The following is a 16,470-nucleotide window of genomic DNA, read 5'->3' as shown; positions in this document are numbered from 1 at the left end:
ACGGTGAACTGAAAAGCACAAGTGCAAACAGAGATTGCATAAGAAAGCATGTGTGCGTGTGTGGTTAAAACCTTTAGTAAGCAACTGCATTAAAATATGCTAAGACACTTACCTGACCCTAGGTCGTGGCGAGCTCTAAGAAAAAGCCACAGGCTGTCACTAGTTTTATCTGCTAGAAAAATTTGGTGTGAGCTTTGATGGTTCAGTTACAGTTTATCGACAAGATAATCTCAGTACAAGCACTAATCTCCTTCTTACTTTTACATGCTCACAGAATAAAAATCAATTACTTTTCATACATAATGAACATCTTTTATTTTCAGGTTTGCAAACGACGGTCGTCGATTCACACAACAGGGTACTTTTAAAACTACCTGTATTTACTCTATTGTATGCATGTATATACGAAACGAACGGTGTGTATGTGCATAAATGTATGTCTGTACATGTGGGCAGATATATGTATACACATGGTACCTGATGACCTCTTCGGATGCATGTATGACCTCCACGATGGCACTGGCTGTTGTGCATATGCCGGGGAGGGCGAGAGTCTCTGTCATGATCCGGGTTCCCAGAAAACCCACTGGGAATGTGGATTCTGGACAGTCACTAGCGCAGGTGGGTGGACGCCCGTGCACGTGATGGTAGAATGTCCAGCTCTGCTCCTCACCTCTCCCGCTCAGGACCGTCATCACGGAGGATGGCGGTGAAAACTGCTCGCTGTCCTCATTCTAAAGAGAAAGGGCTCTGTCTCTGCTCTCCCCTCTGCGGACCTGCCTGGCTGCTGGGTTGGTGGAGAAGCGTCAGCTCTGTGGTCTGCCCTAAGTGCTGAACTTGATGCTGAGGCCCTGCTGGGGTCAGCTGCTATAGCTTCTACCCCTTCTTTGCTTAACCTCTCAAGGAAGGGTGACATACCCAAGCCAAGCTTCTCCTGTAGAGTCTGTCTCTATAAATACTGTGTATATACACGTCGAGATACACATACATATACAAATACTAACCCACAGACCAAACTGGATGTGTGGAGTGCAGACTAGCAACATGGCAACACATCAGGAAGAGTGGTCACTGTTCCTCCTCCCAGAAGGTCAAGTTCTATGCCATGATCTTTAAACACTCAGGGAAAATTCAGAGGATTCCATTAATAAAAGGAGAAAGGGAGATGCTGTCAAAATGGTGAAGTACAGACTAAGTGAAAATTGCAAAGAAAACAAAAATCTGGAACAATTGAGGCCTAGTTGTGAAGTTTGAGAGCTGTAAACTGCAATCTTCAGATCTGGATATTTTTTGTCTTTTTTTTTCCTGTTGCTATGGAAACTTGGTAGTCAAGCTTCAGATGTCAGAGGAGTTCTCACAGACCTGAATGGAAAAGATTCAGAGTCAAGTCAAGACATATAACAACTCAATTCAAAACATTTTAGCTAAATACTAGATACATGACTGACAAGCTATAATAAATGTATTTATAAATATTGCACCACCTTGGGGAAGTTTTTTTTTTTCCCGAAGCGTAACACTTGAAGAGAGAATGAATTGTTCCAGTGGTTTACGTCTTAAAAAGCTGGACTCCTCTGAAAATGCTAATGCCAGACACCTCATCTCAGACCAGCCGTGGCCACTACTGCTGCTTCACTGAGCCCTACCTCCTGCAGTCAGCCCAGAGCTTGGCTATTTTATAGACAAGCCTACTTGGTAGCTTAGAAATTGACGATCATCCCAGATATTTTTTTTTGGTCACACAAAAGAGCAAGATAGTTAGTGGTGGTCCTCCAGAGATGATGTATGAATTTCCGATGCTTGCTGTAACAAACGACCGCAAACTCAGTGGCTTAAAACCACACAAATTTATTCTCTTACACTCTGGAGGCCAGAATTCTTATGGGGCTAAAGTCAAGGTGTTAGTAGAGCTGCGTTCCTTTTGGAGGCTCTGAGAGGATAGCCACCCTTCCCTTTCCAGCTTCCAGAGGCCACCTGGGTTTGGTTGTGGCCCCTTCCTGCATCTTTGTGGCCTGCATCAAAGTTTACTGAGGTCGCCAGACTGTGCTTATTCTCTAGGTTTTACACCAGCTGAGGGACTTCTACTCTGCCTGATGATAGTCTGAATGGAAATAGATCGGTTCTCTGCCATTTTTGCTTCATTATTATTATATCTTAGAAATGTACAGGGAAATGGTACCACTAAAAACTCGTGTTACAAAGAAAGAAAAATGTATAAAAGGTCAACCCACAATGCAAGTATAGTTTATTCTGGAATGAACTGAATGCTGGAATATAATGGGTTATTCTGTAAAGCTTAGGGTTTTTCATTCTGAATCTGTTAAGGCAGCGGTCCCCAGCCGTTTTGGCACCAGGGACCGGTTTCGTGGAAGACCATTTTTCCACGGACTGGGGGCCGGGGGCGGGGGCGATGGTTCAGGTGGTAACGCGAGCGATTGGGAGCCGCAGATGAAGCTTCGCTTGCTCACCCGCCCGCCCGCTGCTCACCTCCTGCCGTGAGGCCCGGTTCCTAACAGGCCGCAGACCGGTACCGGTGCGATCCACAGCCCGGAGGTTGGGGAACCGTGAGTTAAGGGGTGGCTCAGTACGAACCTATTCTGCACGCCATTGATTTTAGGGTTTAAAGCAGTCATGTATCTGTTTGGAAAATTTAGAGCTGCTGCTCTCAATTTTAGATAAAAAGTGTTTGTAATGTGACTCAAGTCTAAAAAAGACTATTGAGAAAGTTAAGGGTGAAAGCTGTTTTAACAGAAAGGGCCATGGAAATGAACATGTCTAATTGAGATGCAAGTTTTCATTATTTGCTACACCTAGGGATCTTTATATTGCTTGACAAATGAATTCCTTTGGGGTTAGGAGTTGTCTGAACTCATTTAATTTCCTTTTTTTCAGTTGAATTTTTCATCGCCCTTGCGACCATCGCCGTAAACTCTTTGGTTACCTGGGCTGCAGGAAACTATGTCCTTCAGATTCACTTATATTTGAAGAAAGACTGGAAAAGAACATATTAAATGGCATCACTAATTTCATTTAAAAATATTTTCCTGTGTGAGATCAGTAACTTAAAATAATCATTTTGGTCATTGAGAAAAACAGGAAAAAAATTTTGGCTGAATAAGACCTACTACATTTGAAACTCTCCAATCCCTGTTTGTCAACTTAGACTATAACCTATCTCCTGTGACAGTTGAGTTGATTATATGAAATAGTCCATGATTATGTAATGTTTTCAGCGGTGCATGTGCGAGGTCGGAGGTCGACTGTCATTGTCCATGAACTTGTACTACTTGGAGGGATTGGCTCTGTCTGCAGGCAGAGCACAGCCTGCTCTACTTGGGCTTGGTGCTTCCAGGCCCTGCCTCTCCCCTTAACATATTTCACAATGAAAAGGAACAAAATATTGACACATGCAACGACATGGACTGTATGATTTCATTTGTAAAAAATTCTAGAAAAGTCAAGAAACTAGTACGAGAAGGCAGATCACTGAGAGTCTGGATTGGGGGGAGGGGATCAACAGCAAAGAGATACAAGGAAACTCCACCTTGATTGTGGAGTGGCCACACTTTACCAAAATTCATCAAACTGTACCCTTAAAATAGGTGAATTTTATGGAATGCAAATAATACCTCAATAAAAAGCATTAGAATGAAAGTATTTCCAGTGGCTGTTTTTTCTCTTCTTGGTCACCTCTTTAAACTTCTTCATTGTGATCAAGATTACAATTCAATGCCCTCTCCTTTCCAACACAGAGACATTTAATTTTGGTACTTGTTCAAATGGTTCACCTGATCTGTCCTTTTATATTCTTGCTCTTGCTAATTAATTAGGCCTCAAACAATGTTCAGGAAGTTTCAGCACAGTATTCTTCCTTGAACTTGCCTTGTGACACCACACAGAGCCCTACAAAAACCCTCCTGGAGATGCCGGCTTGCTTCCTTGGGAGGGTCTTGGGGGAGAATTACGCATCCCCTCAATGTCATCAACACGTAATTTAAACAACAAAATTGGCAGTTTAAATAATTTCATTTACATTTTCTATTACTTTCAATGTCAGTTTTATTTCCTCTACTTTGAGATGTCAAAGAAGGAAGTGTGTATCTCTCAGTTCAACTCTCGGATGCAGTAAGGCCGCCTACAGTATTGTAATAAGCTGAAATGTTACGATCTTTCCCACAAGGGAGGCAGCAGTCTAACGACGAACACCGGCCTCCATGGGACCTTTCTGAGCGTCAGTGTCTCACCCACAGAGGGGGATAAAACCATCAGGGCAAGGACGGAAGTAAAGAGAAAAGCCACAGAACACGGGGTGTTTCGTTAATGCTAATCTACTTGGATCAGAATATTATTTGAGAGGAGGAGGAGAACCCATTTTCTCTTCCCATGTTGGATGATGTGACCCCTGCAGTTTTATGAACAAGGCCTTAAAGAAGGCACTGACACACTTTTTCTGCTAAGAGCCAGATAGTAAAAATGCTTTTCGGCTTTTCGGGCCAAAGGGTCTCAGGGGCAACCACTCAACTCTTTCTGCGGTGGTAGCAGAACGCAGCCACAGACAGTGTGTAAATGGTCCTGCTGTGTTCTAATCAAACCTTAAAAGCAGGAAGTGGCTTTATTTGGCCCTCGGGCTGTAGTTTGACAACCACTGCTTTAAAGAAACATCAAACAGATTCTAGATTGGGACTGACATATATACACTAATATGTATAAAATGGATAACTAACAAGAACCTGCTGTATAAAACCATAAATAAAAGAAAATTAAAAAAAAACCCCAAACTAAAAACCAGATTCCAGCGCACGCCTAAATTCATTCAAGGACAATGGCTGGGTGGGGACGTCATCTTGCTCTTCCACCTCACAACCTAATTCCAGTGCTCTTCGGGCCCACGCCCCACACCTTGCTTACTGTCTTAGGCCCACTGCTGTGTGCCCTCTTGCCACTGTCACGTTACCAGCTGCACAGGTGGGTCGGCCGCTTTGGCCTTGCTCTTACGGGAGAGTCTGAGCCATAGGACACCCATGGTTACTTATTCCTCACATGCCTACGTTACTAGTTTCATTCTTTTCCTGGTAGGAAGAACAACTTGGGCTAGGTCTGTAATAAAACAAGAATCATCATATTTAGCAAAAGCATCGCTAATGTTGAAATGAACATTATTAAATAATCTTATACCTTTGGTATAAGGCCAGACTGAGGTTCGTTTTGAAGCCAGACAGATGGGTGATGACACCCGTTCTTAACTCTTTTGGGGGCTGAAACTACATGTCTTGTGGTACAAAACATGGGAGGGTCAACAGAGTACCTTTCCAGCTGTGTAGGGAGATTCAGGGCTCCTTTCTGAGGATGATTTTGGCCTGATCTCAGGTGCCCTTACCTGCAGTGGGGTAACCAGGTGGCTCTCCATTTAGGTGAGAACAGAAAGCGCATCTGATGTCTCAAACACAGAATGCATGCATCTGTCTTCTCTCAGTCATGCTATTTTGAGTATAAAATGAACAGAGTTCTTTAGGAGTTATCAGGATTAACTGTGACCCAAGATCCCAGCTGGGAGAGATGAGAAGTGAGCCATCCTTGGGAACCTGCTCATTACTGATGCCTGTAGGTCAGGGGTCTCCAAAGTAGGGCGAACAAGAAAATCCCTTGTTGGGAGGAAGCAAATACTGCCATGGCTATTTATATTCCTTCTAATCTAAACAGACAGATTACATTTTACTAATATTTAATACACAGATTTGGAGTAGCAGGCATTTTATGTATTATCATAAAATATATTGTGTGAAGATATACAAACACTTGGTGTGTGTGCTGGAGGCCACTGTCTCTTGGGATGTTGGTTCCATGGGTTGGATGGGCCTGGGAATCTGTATTTCAACAATCAGCAGTAGGAAGTCTCCAGTTAAAAACCTCCCTGGCCATCTAGAGGTGCTGTTAAATGAGCAGGGTCCTGCAGAGCCTTGGTTCATCAAGTCAGGCTTTGATGCTGTGTAACTGTATTTATAGAGGGTGACCTGTGAGAGGCTACTCAGCTATCTTCTCCATCTGTGTACGTACACACACGTGCACACATACAGCATTCTTATTTCTGTACAATCACCCCGGTAGTACTGCTCTCTAGTTTACCCAGACTCTGCTCTATGGGAATTCCAATGGGTCTCAGAACCCAGACCCAGTGCTGGGCTCGCTGTCTGTCTAGCGCTCACCTGAGAAGCTCGTGGAAAACGTTCCAGAGGTTTACTGCAGTAGAGTTAGTTGGTCAGAGCAGGACACTAAATAATCCACATGCGCCTGTTGATAGGGGAATACACTGCGCCTAACTCCTATGACGGCACGGGACGGGACGCTCTTGAGCAGTTAAAGTCAATGAACCAGAGCAGGGGTACCTGGCTAGTGCACCACAGTGCGTTGACATGGTTCTCGAATTAAGAACAGTTTCACACTTTTAAATGTAGTAAAACACAGATGACAGAAACAAAAAAGCCATAAAAAAGAATATGTGACAGAGCCCTGATGTGGCCCACAGAGCCCAAAATATTTGCCACCTGACCCCTTGATGAAAAAAGTTTGCCGACCCCTGAACTAGAGCAACATAGAGCGAGCTTGGAAACGTAATGTGGAGAGGAAGAAAAGCGAGTTGCAGAACATCAGGCTCAATATAATATGGATTAGATCAAGTTTGACAAACTGCCCAAAGTAGAACTATATGTGGGGTGTGTATATGTGTGTGTGTGTGTGTGTGTGTAGTAACAGTATAAAACAATGTCCACACACACTCTAGCTCACGATAGCTATTGTCTCTGGGGAGAGAGAACAGGAAATGAAACGAGGGAGAGGAGCACAGGGGATGTCAGCTTCATCTGTAATATTTTACATCTTGAAGAAAAAGGAAGAAGAAAGGAAGGAAGGAAGGAAGGAGAAAGAAAGAAAGAGAGAGAAAAAGAAAGAGAATATAAGAATGAGAGAGAGAGGAATATATACTTCTTCCCTCCCTCCCTCCCTCCCTTCCTTACTCCCCCCTCCCTTGCTCCACCCATCCACCCAGCCATCAACCCATCCACCCATCCATCCAACAAGACAATCCTCACTGTAAGGTCTCCTCTTTAGTCCTACGCCCAGGACTCTGGCTCAGCACAACTACAAGTGTCTGACGTTGGAATGTGTGATTTCCTGTTGACTCCACTCACCGCTGTCACCAGGATACAATAACTTCTATTCTTTATTTTCTAATCATCAATTTCTCAACCTCCTAATTCACAACAACACAAATAACCTTCTCAAAATGTAAATACTGAGGCCCCAAAGGCTTTTGAATGGCATTAGCTATATGTGAATAATTTCTAAGGTTAAAATTGGACTAGTATGCCATAAATAGGAAATATCTGACACACGTATCTGTTCATTTCACGCTCACATCTATATTACTCGGCATAATAATTCATTTGTTGAAAATAATGCTTCATTATGTCATAGTCATGACTACTGGCCAGTGAAAAAAATGTGAGTTATGCATTTATCTCTTTTCCTATGGCCTCAACGTCTCTCCATGCATTCTCATGACTCTTCTTAAAAAGGTATGGAATCTCCTTTAACCTCACTAAAGATAATTCCGCACAATGCAGAGAGAAACAGGGCCCTAGTAGACCAGTTAAGCAATCTGGGCACATCTGTCTGAGCTCCAGTTCAGGGGCGTGTGCAGGAAGCTTCTCACCACCGGCTCTGCAGGGCGGCCTTGGGTGCCTCTGCGCCGTCCCTCACGTCAGTGAGCAGGGGATGTGAAGGTGCCTCTCACCAATAGTCAGAGCACTTTTACAGGTAACGCTCTGTTACACCGACATAAACTAAACATGAATGTTTCCTCTGGGGTAAATTTTTTGGGAAGGATATATGGAAAAACAATAGCTTTGGTGAAGTTAAGTTTTTGTACTGTGCATGCACTAGAGCTTGGTCAACTTACGAGCTAAGCTGAAGAAAGACAGGAGCAGGACTGCGGTTGCGCTGAAGTGCGGGGCCCCTGCCGTGTTGCAGTCCACTTTGGAATTCTTGCAGGAACACACCTGTACCCTGAGGTCTGTGATGTTCGTCATGGGTGGTTTCCCTGAATCTGTCACCATGATGGGCAGGTGGTAATTTGCTTTGTTCAGATTTTGAAGAAGGCTTACCAGGGCGTGCGTATCTATGAAGACAAAGGGAGGCCTTCATGAGAGAGGGCTGCACCTTTCCAAGTAAAAGAGTGGAGTTCGGCCACTAAACCCACACAAAACAGGCAGTTTATTCATTTAACTAGAAGACTGCTTAAATATAAATCCATTAACATCAAATAAAAATAAACATTCACGTCTTCAGTTGCAGAAGTCACATCTCAAGTTTCTGGCAACCACACGTGGCTGGTGGCCACCGTACCAGAAAGTGCCAGATAAAACACTTCCAGCATTGAGGAGTTCTATGGTTCAGGGCTATTATAATCAATTTCAAGAGGACTCACTTTTGTGAAAATGACTGAGTACCAAGAACTCCTCCCTGAAAATTTATTATACTGATAAAGCCATCTTCACAAAGATCACATTCAACATTTAGAAGAAATAATGTAAAAATCCACGCTCGAATTGTCACATTGTACATCTTAAATATATACAATTTTTGTCAATTAAAGGTCATTAAAGCTGGGAAAAAAAGGAAAAAAATTGTCAGCTTAGAGCATTTTTATATAAGAATCCAAATTCCAATAATCAAAATACACTTTTGGAACAACAATAACAAAAATCCACTCACTTTAAAAAAAATTGTATTTATTTTTTATACAGCAGGTTCTTATTAGTTATCTATTTCATACATATTTGTGTATTTATGTCGATCCCAATCTCCCAATTCATCCCACCACCACCACCACCATCCCTGCCACTTTCCCCCCTTGGTGTCCATACTTTTGTCCTCTACATCTGTGTCTCTATTTCTGCCCTGCAAACCGGATCATCTGTACCATCTTTCTAGGTTCCACATATATGCAGTAATATACAATATTTGTTTTTCTCTTTCTTACTTCACTCTGTATGACAGTCTCTAGCTCCATCCACGTCTCTACAAATGACCCAATTTCGTTCCTTTTTATGGCTGAGTAATATTCCATTGTATATATGTATCACATCTTCTTTATCCATTCGTCTGTCGATGGGCATTTAGGTTGCTTCCATGTCCTGGCTATTGTAAATAGTGCTGCAGTGAACATTGGGGTGCATGTGTCTTTTTGAATTATGGTTTTCTCTGGGTATATGCCCAGTAGTGGGATTGCTGGGTCATATGGTGATTCTATTTTTTTAAGGAACCTCCATACTGTTCTCCATAGTGGCTGTATCAATGTACATTCCCACCAACAGTGCAAGAGGGTTCCCTTTTCTCCACACCCTCTCCAGCATTTGTTATTTGTAGATTTTCTGATGATGCCCGCTCTAACTGGTGTGAGGTGGTACCTCATTGTAGTTCTGAAAAATCCACTTACTCTTAAGGTGGGTAGCTCCCCATGTATTGCTATGGGGATGGGTTCTATAGTTTAGTCTCTATTGGGACTCAGCCTGCACCCCTAGGTTTGGGTGGGAATCCACAGCACAACGCACAGCTTGGAGACTGGATCTTTAATCCCACATCTGGTGGGACTATCTGCAGTTACCCAGGCCCCTGGGCAGCACTCAAAAGTGGCCACTCCACCTGGCACTGTTTTTGGCCTCGGGCTATTTGCTTTTCAATCACTCAGATGACTACGGATTTTTTTTTAAAAAAATAAATAAGTTTATTTATTTATTTATTTTTGGCTGCGTTAGGTCTTCATTGCTGCACATGGGCTTTCTCTAATTGTGTTGACCGGGGGCTACTCTTTGTTGCGGTGCATGGGCTTCTCATTATGGTAGCTTCTCTTGTTGTGGAGCCCGGGCTCTAGGCATGTGGGCTTCAGTAGTTGTGGCATGTGGGCTCACTAGTTGTGGGTCGTGGGCTCTAGAGTGCAGGCTCAGTAGTTGTGGCGCACAGGCTTTGTTGCTCCGCAGCATGTGGATCTTCCTGGACCAGGGCTCGAACCCATGTTCCCTATATTTGCAGGCGGATTCTTTTTTTTTTGTTTAAATTTATTTATTTCATTTATTTATTTTTGGCTGTGTTGGGTCTTTGTTGCTGCGCGTGGGCTTAGTTGTGTCGAGTGGGGTCTACTCTTCATTGTGGTGCGTGGGCTTCTCATTGCAGTGGCTTCTCTTGTTGCAGAGCATGGGCTCTAGGCACGCAGGCTTCAGTAGTTGTGGCACGTAGGCTCAGTAGCTGCAGCACGTGGGCTCAGTAGTTGTGGCACACGGGCTTAGATGTTCTGCAGCATGTGGGATCTTCCCAGACCAGGGCTCGAACCCATGTCCCCTGCACTGGCAGGCGGATTCTTAACCAGTGCACCACCAGGGAAGTCCCCCCCCCCCTTTTTTTTTAACTGTTCCTTTCTGGGCATAAACAATGCTAAGTATTCAGAAAAAAATTCTGGGACAAGAAAAAGCATTGAGAAGGCATTTTAACTATTACATAAAACCAGGAGGGAAAAGAGAGTGTGATGACCTGAAAATAGAAGCAGATGAAGTATTATCCTATCCAGAAGGCTACAGCAGCAGAAATAACCAATGTGGACGATTATCCCAGTGAAATGGCAGGTTAACACGAGGAACGTTCTCTGATCTCCCACAAGGAGAGGAGAAACTCTTTTTTTTTTTTTTTTTTTGCGGTACGCAGGCCTCTCACTGTTGTGGCCTCTCCCGTTGCGGAGCACAGGCTCTGGACGCGCAGGCGCAGTGGCCATGGCTCATGGGCCCAGCCGCTCTGCGGCATGTGGGATCTTTCTGGACTGGGGCACGAACCCGTGTCCCCTGCATCGGCAGGCGGACTCTCAACCACTGCACCGCCAGGGAAGCCCAGGAGAAACTCTTAAATGAGAAAGTTCCAGCTGGAAAGAACTGGGGATGATTATTCAAATGAGCTACAGTCACAAAAACGAGCAAATAAAACACTAACCCCTCAAACAAGAGAAGGGCTGTTTTAATTAAAAATAATCAGTGTAACAAAATTCATTCTTTAAACAGCAATAAAATAGACAAACAGGCAAAGAGAATCAATGACAAGAGAAAGACACCAATAAAATGAGATATGAGATAAGGCCATAACAATACATGTGACATTTTTTAATAGAAAGTTTTATGTATGACTGTACAATACAGTTTCAAAACTTAATGAAATGGGTAATTCCCCATCCCTCTCAAAAACTGTACGGCTGAAGTAAGAACAGGGAGCCCAGCCCTGACTGGGTCAATCGCAGGATAAATTCGCTATTGATGGCAAAGTGTGTATAACGTGTGAGTTCCGGCTTCGGGCTTTATTGCGAGGCAAGGTGATCTTAGTAGCGAGTTCACATTTGCCATGGGGAGGGAGATGGAGCGGGTGTTGTGATACAGGAATACTTGTTAATTCAATACATTGATATTTCAGTCTTAATAAGGCAGATGATAAAGTTTTAAATTTAAATTTTTAAATTCCACCTGTCCATGTGCAGGGACTGGTAGAAAGGGACATTGCTTGCAAGTTTCATAAATGAGGGACAGGACAGATGGGAGAAGATATCAAAGTCGAAAGTCAAAGTCAAGGTCATTTTAGAAAATCAATTCTGAGATCTGCAGCATAAAATGGAAGTTGGAGAATTAGAGGTTAAGACTTTCTGAAGATTCTCATACTGGTGCTTCTTAGGAAAGCAAGCATAGCATGGAAAATCTCTGCAAAGTGCTGGTGAAAATTAAGGTAATTAAGGTAAACAGAGAGGAGAGGCAGCTGAGCCAAGACCCCTGGCTTTTGAGGGCTGAACGCTGGGCGGCTGTGCAGTGTGAAGTATGGGCTGTGTAGTATACAGGGTACAGCATAGAAAAGAGAGGAAGCGAAAGAGAAAACTTTCATGTTTGTATTTCTAAGGAACAGATATTCAATATTTTTACAAATCGTATACAGGTGCTGGTAGGAAAATTGTCAGTATTTGTAATGTGTGAATAGCTTGAAACAAACCATGGGAGGATACCCGAGAGCGTAAAGGAGGAGAAACAGGCTGGGAACAGAAACCACGTCAGGGAAACTAGGCTTCAAAGCTGAAGGATAACTACAGAATGTTAGGTGGACTTACTGTTGATCTTGGAGATCTTCCAGACTTTATCAGGAACAGTTGGTTTATGGATTTCGAATTTGAAAGGATCTGTATTTGGGTGAAGATCCTTATCTGAAGCTCCCAAAATGACTACGCTGAGGTTTTTGGCGTCATCACAGACCTCCGCTACCGTGGGGTAAATGAAGGGTGCGTTGTCATTCACGTCTTCCAGAGTTATCAGCAAAGTCCCGGTGCCAGTAGCGGGAGGGTTGCCTACAGAGAAAGGGGGGAGATGTTAGCACACAACCGGTACAATGCAGGCGTCGTTGTCCACAGTACCTTTTCCCAACGTGCCAGATGCCTTTACTGTTGTCACCAGATTTCAAACAGGACAAACAGGGATACCTTCCATCTCTGTATAAAGTTTAGTGGTTTAAAAAGCGTTTCAGTATGATCTCTAGGTCCATCCACGTTGCTGCGGATGGCATTATTTCACTCTTTTTTTATGGCTGAATAATAGTCCATTGCATCTATATACCGCATCTTCTTTATCCATTCATCTGTGGGTTTTTTAAATTAAAAATTCTAACTCTAAGCCTACTGAGTAAAAATAATTGAGTGGCATGCATTTCTCTTTCTGACAGGAGGATGCACTGATGCAAGCAGCACAAACACGTGTGACCTAAAGGTTCAAGATCAAACGGTTCTGGTGGCGGGTGGGCAGGAGGGGAGAGGGGCACAGATACCCAGAAACCTGTTTGAGACATATACCCCTAACGAGACAGAAAAGAGATTTGACCTTCTTTTTTGTTGAATGCCTATATGTGATTTCATGGCCTTTTTGTCCCAGTTATTCACTTCTAGAGGCCTATACCCATAGTGGGAGACAGGACTTTCCTTACATTGTCATTGTACCTGGAGTCTGACATTAATTCATTAGGTTTTGAATAATTATGGGTTACTGAAGCAAAGTGGAAAGTATCCTGCATGTATATATTCACTTCTAAGTGAAACTTAATATTATTTGGATATAATATTAAAAAGTAAAAACTGATGTTTTCCCCCTTATATCCATTCATCTGTTGATGGACACTTAGGATGCTTCCCTGTCTTGGCTATTGTAAATAGTGCTGCTATGAACATACGAGTGCATGTATTTTTTTGAATTATAGTTTTCTCCAGATATATGCCCAGGAGTGGGATTGCACTTAGATTATCATACTAAGTGAGGTAAGCCAGACAAAGAAAGACAAATATCATATGATATCACTTATATGTGGAATCTAAAAGAAAAGCCTTTTATCATATGTAAGACTTTTGACTGACATTCTTCAGACTTCACCTTTAGAACGCTAAGCTTTAAACATACATGTCATGCCAGCATGTTGAAAGTCACTCAAAGAATGGAGATGAGAAATAGAACTTATCCTCGCTTACCGAGTTAAACCTTTTATCTAAACGGCCAAGTATTGGCATGTTGGCAGCGTAGACAGGATGGAGATTCCATGAGAGAGGACCATATTCCATATGCAATATTCCTCTTCACTGACTGGGAGGTTGACTACGAGGGGAAGACCTAATCCAGTGTTTTCTCCTGTGGGTGATAAAGGGTCTGGGGTGGCTGGTGGTGCCCCTGGGAGCTGGCATGGCTGGTCCGGAGCACAGGACAGATTTAGAAAGGCCGGTTATTGTGGTTACCAAAGGTGAAAGGGTGAGGAGGGATAAATTAGGAGTATGGGGTTAATAGATACACACTACTATATATAAAATAGCCAACCAACAAGGACCTCCTATAGAGCACAGGGAACTATTCTCAATACCTTCTAAGAACCTATAATGGAAAAGAATCTAAAAAAGAATATATATATGTATACACATATATGTACAAATATATATATCTCTCAATGTCTTGTACTATACTCAATATCTTGTAATGTAATCAATATACTCAGTATCTTGTAATAACCTACAATGGAAAAGAATCTAAAGAAGACTATATCGGGACTTCCTGGTGGTGCAGTGGTTAAGAAGGCGCCTGCCAATGCAGGGGACACAGGTTTGAGCCCTGGCCCAGGAAGATCTCACATGCTGCGGAGCAGCTAAGCCCGTGCACCACAACTACTGAGCCTGTGTTCTACAGCCCGCGAGCCACAACTACTGAACCCGTGTGCCACAACTACTGAAGCCCACACGCCTAGAGCCTGTGCTCTGCAACAAGAGAAGCCACTGCAATGAGAGGCCCGCGCACTGCAACGAAGAGTAGCCCACGCTTGCTGCCACTAGGGAAAGCCTGCTCAGCAACGAAGACCCAAGGCAGCCAAAAATAAATAAATAAATAAAAGAATATATTGATATCTGTGTATATATATATATATATATATATATATATATATATAACTGAATCACTTTGCTGTACACCTGAAATTAATACAATGTTGTAAATCAACTATATTACAATAGAGATAAAAAAATCTTCAAGAAAGATAAACTTAATGTTCTGAACAAAAAAATTTTTTTAAATAAAAATGCAATAATTCTCTGCCAAAAAAAGAAAGGCAGGTTCGTTATGAGAAATGAAGTCACTAACTGGCTACTGGGGCAGTTGAAGCAACCATAATATAATCTTTGGGCCTTATTTTTTAAAGCCTTGTTTTTTTTTTTTCAATATTTCAGCTATTTCTTGAAATGTTTTTCATTTTAATGAACGTTATTTTAAGACATCCTTATAATCACCTATGCAATGTCTTTCACTTAAAGAACAGAGTGTTTGGGCTTCCCTGGTGGCACAGTGGTTGAGAGTCCGCCTGCCGATGCAGAGAACACGGGTTTGTGACCTGGTCTGGGAATATCCCACATGTCGTGGAGTGGCTGGGCCCATGAGCCATGGCCGTTGAGCCTGTGCTCCGCAACGGGAGAGGCCACAACAGTGAGAGGCCCGGATACCACACACACACAAAAAGAAAAGGGTGTTTAATCTTAATAAGACTCAGTGTGGTGGTTTTTTTTTTTTTTTTTTTTTTTTTTTTGCGGTATGCGGGCCCCTCACTGCTGTGGCCTCCCCCATTGCGGGGCACAGGCTCCGGACGCGCAGGCTCAGCGGCCACGGCTCACGGGCCCAGCCGCTCCACGGCACGCGGGATCCTCCCGGACCAGGGCACGAACCCGCATCCCCTGCATCAGCAGGCGGACTCCCAACCACTGCGCCACCAGGGAAGCCCTCAGTGTGGTTTTATTTAACTTCCTCTACACTCATTTTTACTCATCTATGCATTAGAGGTTTGCTCTTGAGACAAACCATTCATTAATAGCTTCTAATTTTCTGTGAGAAAAGTTAGAGCCAAATTTGCAAGCCACAAATAGTAAGCATACAGATTTGCCTTGTTCCCAAAAGGGTTTGATGTACCTCTGGAATTACAGTACTCTAATTTTGTATGCTAGGATTAAGCTAATGTCTAGCTCCCTTTTTTCCATCCATCCCCATTTGCACTTAACCAGATTTCCAAGCTTAATTTTATTTTATCTAGTACTATGTTTATTTTTTGAAATGCACATTAAGTTTAAAGTCAATTTATGAACCACATGGGGGTTGGAAGGGGAGTGAATGTCTGAGCTCAGAGTACAGGTGTCAAGGGCAAGGCAAGGCAAGGCAGGGTCTGACAGAGTCTGTTGATAAAGAAACAATGAGCGCTGTGCAGATCCGGGCAAGTTATTACTTACATAGACACTAGAAGGACAAGTAGGCAAAGGTGGCTCTTGTGCGGGTGACGCCAAAACAAAAGGGGCACGTGTGACCGCAACACGAACGAAGGGAGGCCCTGTTGCTGGGGAGCCAATTTCAAGCTGCTTTTCAGCAGTTTTATAGATGCAGCTGCAGCTGAAGAGGGTGAGCAGGAAGCCTGGTCCCCTGTCAGACCCGGGAAGGTGATGAGAAACGGTTTGTGACGGCCTCCCAGGGGACACTGGGAGGTGAGTGGGGACTGGACCGCTGCAGCTCCCAGGAGTTTTGCCAACACTGTCATCAGCTGCCACCAGGGGGCTGTCCCTACTGCAGGGCACACAGAGGGGTGGCCAGGGGATGCGGCTAGAGACAGATGTCTCCGGTCGGGCAAGGGGGCCTTGACTGTCACAACTAGCTGCTTGTACTGATGTTCCGGACTCATGAAGCCACCGGAGTTATTCAGAAAGGCAGTGGAACAACCTGATCTGACTTATTTGTAGAAACACACAGTGGTATTGACAGGAGATGCTGGGCACCGGAGGCAGGGAGATCAGCGACACATTGAGTCATGATGGGCGGTTTCAACAGCAAATACGTGTCTCATCTTGTT

General features: G+C 43.5%; 1 protein-coding gene across 2 annotated transcripts in view; it reads right to left on the bottom strand.

Annotated features, from left to right (window-relative positions):
- Positions 1 to 290: 290 nt before the first annotated feature.
- The window catches only part of CDH13 (cadherin 13), a 1,008,956-nt gene continuing 992,776 nt past the window's right edge, over positions 291 to 16,470 (bottom strand). Inside the window, exons 12-15 of one of the 2 annotated variants that reach the window (XM_067020415.1) lie at positions 12,182 to 12,415; positions 7,955 to 8,173; positions 2,942 to 2,992; positions 291 to 1,362 (exon numbers count right to left, since the gene is read on the bottom strand). In XM_067020415.1, coding sequence (XP_066876516.1) covers positions 2,976 to 2,992; positions 7,955 to 8,173; positions 12,182 to 12,415 — 470 coding nt within the window. In that variant the 3' untranslated portion in view covers positions 291 to 1,362; positions 2,942 to 2,975. The remainder of the gene's footprint in view (positions 1,363 to 2,941; positions 2,993 to 7,954; positions 8,174 to 12,181; positions 12,416 to 16,470) is intronic. The other variant, XM_059045502.2, reaches the window with a different exon arrangement.

The sequence above is a fragment of the Kogia breviceps genome, chromosome 18 (genome assembly GCF_026419965.1).
Source record: "Kogia breviceps isolate mKogBre1 chromosome 18, mKogBre1 haplotype 1, whole genome shotgun sequence".
NCBI lineage: Eukaryota > Metazoa > Chordata > Mammalia > Artiodactyla > Physeteridae > Kogia > Kogia breviceps.
This window is presented reverse-complemented; position numbering and strand designations above follow the sequence as displayed.